Source organism: Nicotiana tomentosiformis, chromosome 2, assembly GCF_000390325.3.
Source record: "Nicotiana tomentosiformis chromosome 2, ASM39032v3, whole genome shotgun sequence".
NCBI classification, from domain to species: domain Eukaryota; kingdom Viridiplantae; phylum Streptophyta; class Magnoliopsida; order Solanales; family Solanaceae; genus Nicotiana; species Nicotiana tomentosiformis.
The window spans coordinates 44,418,027-44,424,450 of record NC_090813.1 but is presented as its reverse complement, the minus strand read 5'-3'; the positions used below and the strand labels follow the sequence as shown (position 1 = coordinate 44,424,450).

At 37.3% G+C, this 6,424-nt stretch overlaps 1 protein-coding gene across 1 annotated transcript; it reads right to left on the bottom strand.

Moving 5' to 3' along the window:
* Window positions 1-2,263: 2,263 nt before the first annotated feature.
* Window positions 2,264-2,689, bottom strand: LOC117273828 (secreted RxLR effector protein 161-like). Its single transcript, XM_033653027.1, has one exon. The coding sequence runs from the start codon at window positions 2,687-2,689 to the stop codon at window positions 2,264-2,266; it is 426 nt and encodes a 141-aa protein (XP_033508918.1).
* Between the last annotated feature and the right edge of the window lie 3,735 nt (window positions 2,690-6,424).

Below are 6,424 nucleotides of genomic sequence, written 5' to 3'. Positions count from 1 at the left end.
TAGTCGATGTGTGTGTATATATATATATATAACAATATATATATTATTATATGGATAGGGGCTTCCCGCCTGCAGCAGGCCATAATGACTTTATACATTATTATTATATAGATCGGGGATGCCCGCCTGCAGCAGGCCTTATAGGCTTTACTATCAATTGGATCGAGGCTGCCCGCCTACAACAGGCCGTATAGGCTTTACTATCATTTGGATTGGGGTTGCCCGCCTGCAGCAGGCCTTATATGCTTTACTAGTTTATGGATCGGGGCTGCCCGCCTGCAACAGGCCTTATAGGTTTTATTATTATACGGATCGGGACTGTCCGGCTGCAGTAGGCCATAAAGGCTTTATATCATGCTTGGGCTGAAGGAGCCCCTTCGGAGTCTATACATACCCTCTGTGAGCGTAGATGATTATATATATTCGGGATGGATTTTTCCAGGGCATGGACTTGCCTTACTTATTTATATTGTGATAAATTTGCCTGAATTTGGATCTTGTCCGTATCATTTACATTTGGGAATAAATTTCCCTGGGCTGGATTAGCCTTATACGGTACTGAGAGACTGACTATTAGTCGATGTGTGTGTGTGTATATATATATATATTAGTATTATTATTATTATTATATGGATAGGGGCTGCCCACCTGCAGCAGGCCATAATGACTTTATACATTATTATTATTATATGGATCGGGGCTGCCCGCCTGTAGCAGGCCTTATAGGCTTTACTCTCATTTGGATCTAGGCTGCCCGCCTACAGCAGGCCTTATAGGCTTTACTATCATTTGGATTGGGGCTGCCCGCCTGCGGCAGGCCTTATAGGCTTTACTATTTTATGGATCGGGGTTGCCCGCCTGCAGCAGGCCTTATACGCTTTATTATTATATGGATCGTGACTGCCCGACTGCAGTGGGCCATAAAGGCTTTATATCACGCTTGGGCTGAAGGAGCCCCTCCAGAGTCTGTACACACTCTCAGTGAGCGTAGATGATTATATATATTCGGGATGGATTTTTCTAGGGCATGTACTTTCCTTACTTATTTATATTGTGATGAATTTTCCTGGATTTGGATCTTGTTCGTATCGTTTACATTTAGGGATAAATTTTCCTGGGCTGGATTAGCCTTATACGGTACTGAGAGACTGACTATTAGTCGATGTGTGTGTGTATATATATATTAGTATTATTATTATTATTATATGGATAGGGGCTGCCCGCCTGCAGCAGGCCATAATGACTTTATACATTATGATTATATAGATCGGGGCTGCCCACCTGCAGCAGGCCTTATAGGCTTTACTATCATTTGGATCGAGGTTGCCCGCCTACAGCAGGCCTTATAGGCTTTACTATTTTATGGATCGGGGCTGCCCACCTACAGCAGGCCTTATAGGCTTTACTATCATTTGGATGTGGGCTGCCCGTCTGCAACAGGCCTTATAGACTTTACTATTTTATGGATCGAGGTTACCCGACTGCAGCAAGCCTTATAGACTTTATTATTATACGGATCGGGACTGCCCGGCTGCAGTAGGCCATAAAGGCTTTATGTCACGCTTGGGCTGAAGGAGCCCCTCCGAATAATTTGTGACCAGTATTTACATGAAGTCTCTCTACTGAGATGTCATATTCCTTATATCATGAAGTATTGATCTATTTCGCTTGTACTAAGTTTAACTGTTGAACTTGGAACCATGCCTACATTTATGTACCATTATTTATACTGGACTGTATCTCCAGAGCTCATCACTACTTTCAGCCCGGAGGTTAGTCTTATTACTTATTGAGTTGGTTGTACTCATACTACACTCTGCACCTTGTGTGCAGATCCAGGTGCTTCTAGACAAGGCTGTTGTTAGACCTCAGTGAGTTACCAGTTAGAGACTATCAAGGTAGTTGTCTGGCGTCCGCTGACCTTGTCTCTCTTTCCTTCAGGTATTATATTGTTCTATACTTTCAGATAGTGGTTTTTATCAGTCAGGCATTGTATTCATATTAGATACTCATGTTCTCTGTGACACCGGGTTTTGGGAGTGTTATATTTGAAATTGTGAGTTTCTTCCATTGAATTTAATTATTATGTTTTCAAATTTAAAAGATATGGTGGTTTATTGAGATTGTCGGCTTGCCTAGTATTGAGATAGGTGTCATCACGACAGGTGAAATTTTGGCTCGTGACATAAAGTACTTTAGTTCCATATGTTTGGCACCTTTGGAGTACTTATCGTTCTTGGAGAAGAATACTGCTGCAGAATTATCACTGTAAAATTTTTAGCAGCTTGGTAATGGTATCGACAACCCCAAGTCCTGAAATGAAGTTTTGCAGCCATAATGCATGAATTGTGACTTCAAAACATGCCAGAAATTCTGCATCCATCGTGGATGTAGCAATGACAGACTGTTTGGCACTCTTCCGTGATATTGCTCCTTCAGCTAATTGGAACAAATAACCAAACGTGGACTTTCTAGTGTCAATACATCTGACGGAATCTGAATCCGAGTATCCAACAACTTCCAAATTCTTGGATCTCCTATATATGAGCATGTAATCCTTCGTTCCTTTCAGGTACCTCAAAACATTCTTTGCAGCTTTCCAGTGATCAATTGCTAGGTTACTCTGATATCTTCCTAGCATTCCGACCGCAAAACTAATATCCGGTCTTGTATAAGTCTGAGCATACATCAGACTACCAGCAATAGAAGAGTAAGGAATTTATTCCATTTCTTTTTGTTCTATATCATTCTTAGGGCTTTGCATGAGACTAAATTTGTCCCTTTTTTTTGAATTGAAACAATTATTGCTGAACAATTGTTCATGTTAAATCTCTCTAGAATTCTTTCGATATAGCCTTTCTGAGACAATCCCAATAATCCTTGTGATCTATCACGGAATATTTCTATTCCTATCACATAGGATGCCTCACCCATATCTTTCATTTCAAAATTCTTTTAGAGAAAATCTTTAGTCTCACGTAATATGCCTAAATCATTAGCAGCAAGTAGAATATCATCAACATATAGGACTAAAAATATAAACTTGCTCCCACTGATATTTTGGTATATACATCGATCAACGGTATTTTTCACAAATCCAAAAGATGTTATGGTATCATTAAACTTTATATACCATTGTCGTGAGGCTTGTTTAAGTCCATATATTGACTTCTTTTGTTTACACACCATTTGACTTCCTTTAGTTTAGAAACCCTCTCGTTGGTCCATATAAACTTCTTCCTCGAGGTCTCCATTAAGAAAGGAAGTTTTCACATCCATTTGGTGTAACTCTAAATCATAATAAGCCACCAAAGCCAGAATAATTCTTAACGAGTCTTTCTTTGAGACCGGTGAAAAGGTCTCTTTATAATCAATGCCTCCTTTCTGAGTATAACTCGTGGCAAAAGTCTGGCTTTATATCGTTCAATATTGCCATTTGAATCGTGTTTGGTCTTAAAGACCCATCTATACCCGATTCTTTTAGAACTTTCTGGAAATTCAACGAGATCCCAGACTTTATTGTATTCAATAGATTTTAACTCTTCCTTCATGGCATCAATCTATTTGTCAGACTCGTTACTTTCTATGGCTTGTGAAAACGAAACTGGATCCTTATTAAGACCAATTTCAAAATCTGACTCTTGCAAATAAACCACGTAATCATCCGAAATAGATGATTTTCTAACTCTTTGAGATTTTTTTTAATGGAATTTCTTGTGGTTCATTTGTGTTAGATATTTGTGAGTTAGTTTCTTCATGAAGTGTTTCATCCAAATGTTGCTCGGTATTGTCAAAGTGTTCTTCAATAACTGGAATAATATTTGGTATTTGTGTGGAAGTAGGCATATTCATGGGTAATGGAACATTGACCCTCACCTCTCTTATTTCCACACTTTGTTTTTCAACACTCTTACTAATTTCACCATTCTCAATAAATCTTGCATTACCAGTTTCAACAATTCTCGAACTATGGTTTGGACAGTAGAACGCATACCCTTTAGATTTCTATGGGTAACCAATAAAGTAACCACTTACTGTTCAAGAATCTAATTTCTTTTCTTATAGATTATAAACTCTAGCTTCCACTGGGCCACCCCAAACATGTAGGTGCCTTAAACTAGGTTTTTTTCCTGACCACGGTTCAAAATAGGTCTTTGGAACTGCCTTACTAGGAACCCTATTTAATAAATATATATCAATTTCAAGAGCATACATCCACAATGATTTGGGTAATGAGGAATTACTCATCATGCTCCTAACCATATTTATAAGTGTTCGATTACGCCTTTCTGCAACACCATTTTGTTGAGGTGTTCCTAGCATAGTATACTATGCACATATGCCATGTTCCTCGAGGAACTTTGCAAATGGACCTGGACATTGTCCTGATTCATTATATTCTCTATAATATTCACCACCTCTATCTGACCTAATGATTTTCACCCCTTTATCTAATTGTCTTTCAACCTCATTAACAAACACCTTGAGAGCATCTGTTGCTTGAGATTTTTCTTTCAGGAAATAGATGTATCCATAACGTGAAAAATCATTGATAAAAGTGATAAAATATTTTTCTCCACTAAAAGGTGGAACATCAAAGGGTCCACAAATATCGGTGTGTATAATTTCAAGAAGCTGGGTGCTTCTTATGGTACCTTTCTTACTATGCTTGGTTTGCTTTCTCTTAATGCAATCCAAACATATATTAAGATCAGTAAAATTTAGATTCGGAAGAATATCATTCTTTACTAATCTTTCTAACCTTTCTTTGGATATATGACCCAAACGTCTGTTCCACAAGTAGGTAGAACTTTCATCTAGTGAATTACATTTAATTCTAACATTATGTTGAACAGTAAGAAGGGATTCAGAAAAATTAATATCGAGTATCAATTTATATAAACCATCAATAAGAAAACCAAAACCATAAAAAATAGTATTCTTATATAAATTGAAACATCCATTTCCAAACTTTAAATCAAATCCAGAAACATCAAGTCTTGAAAGAGAAATTAAATTCCTAGAAACTGAAGGTACATAAAGAGTCTGTAATAGATCAAGATGACGTCCAGTCTCCATGATCAAACGATAAGTCCCTATGCCTTCAATTTGAGCCTTCATACGATTTCCCATGAACAAGAAATCCTTATTTGGATTTGTAGTTTGGATCGTAAGGAATCCCTGCAATGTAGTAGATACATGAGCAGTTGCACTAGAATCAAGCCACCAAGTATTATTAGGAACTTCTACTAAATTTGATTCGAAATATACGAAAGCACTAACTGTACCTTTCTTTTCGAATCAAACTTTACGTTTCAGGCAATCTTTCTAATAGTGTTCTTCCTTTTTACAGAAACGACACGTATATGCCTTATGTTCCTTCTTAGCATCCTGCGGAGCTTTAGCAAGTGCTTTCTTCTTTTTGAACTTGTTGTCCTTCACTTTAAGTCCTTTACTAGCTCCTTGACCCATGGGGATAATTGAATGACTCCCTTGTTTCTTAAGTCTTGACTCCTCCTGAGTAAGCATACTGGACAATTCACTAACATTCTACTTATCCTTAATAGTGTTATAGTTAATTTGAAATGGTCCATACTCAGGAGGCAACGAGTTCAGAATAAACTGAACCAAGAAGGAGTCATCAACTTTCATCCCTAAGGTCTGAAGTCTTGCTGCAATGTTAGTCATCTCGATGATATGATTTTGCATACTATGCGACCCATCAAACTTAATGGTCGTGAGTTCAGCCATTAGTGTACCAGCGAGAGACTTATCTGCAGATCGAAAATGTTCTTCCACAAACTTCAGGTATTCCCTGGCACTTTCTATTTGTGGAATAGTACTCTTAATGTTGTTGGCAATACTCATTCACATAAACATAAGGCTCAGCCTGTTAAAGCGTTCCCATGCTTTATGGAAAGACTTATCATCTGAACTGCTCGTATCAATAATGGCAGTGGGCTTATCATTCAGTAGAGCCAAGTCAAGATCCATTACACCTAAATGGAATTGGACTTGTTCATGTCATTGAGAGAAGTTCAATCCATTGAACACAGTAACAGACGAAGCATGCGAATGAAGAGGAATAACTGCAAAATAGATAATACATGCTCACAAATCAATATGGATTCAGCAAAACAGTTAAAGCATATCGTAATTCTCCTTTGGGTAAATACTACGACACACTATCATAATTTAAATGTCATTTAGTCTTTAATAGGTAATTAAATATTTTTAACCAAATATATATGCCATCTTTGGACAGACAATATATATTTGATTAAAGAATATTAATTTTACCTCATCATATTCACTATTCATAGAATAATTGATTCACCTTTGGGTAAATCCTTAAGCTCTAGCAATAGTGAAAATTAATTTATCCACTAATTTTTTAATTATTGGTATTTCATTAATTTTATGA

Coding starts and splice junctions, on each gene's coding strand:
- LOC117273828 (XM_033653027.1), bottom strand. CDS start 2,689: ATGTATGCTCAGACTTATACAAGACCGGATATTAGTTTTGCGGTCGGA.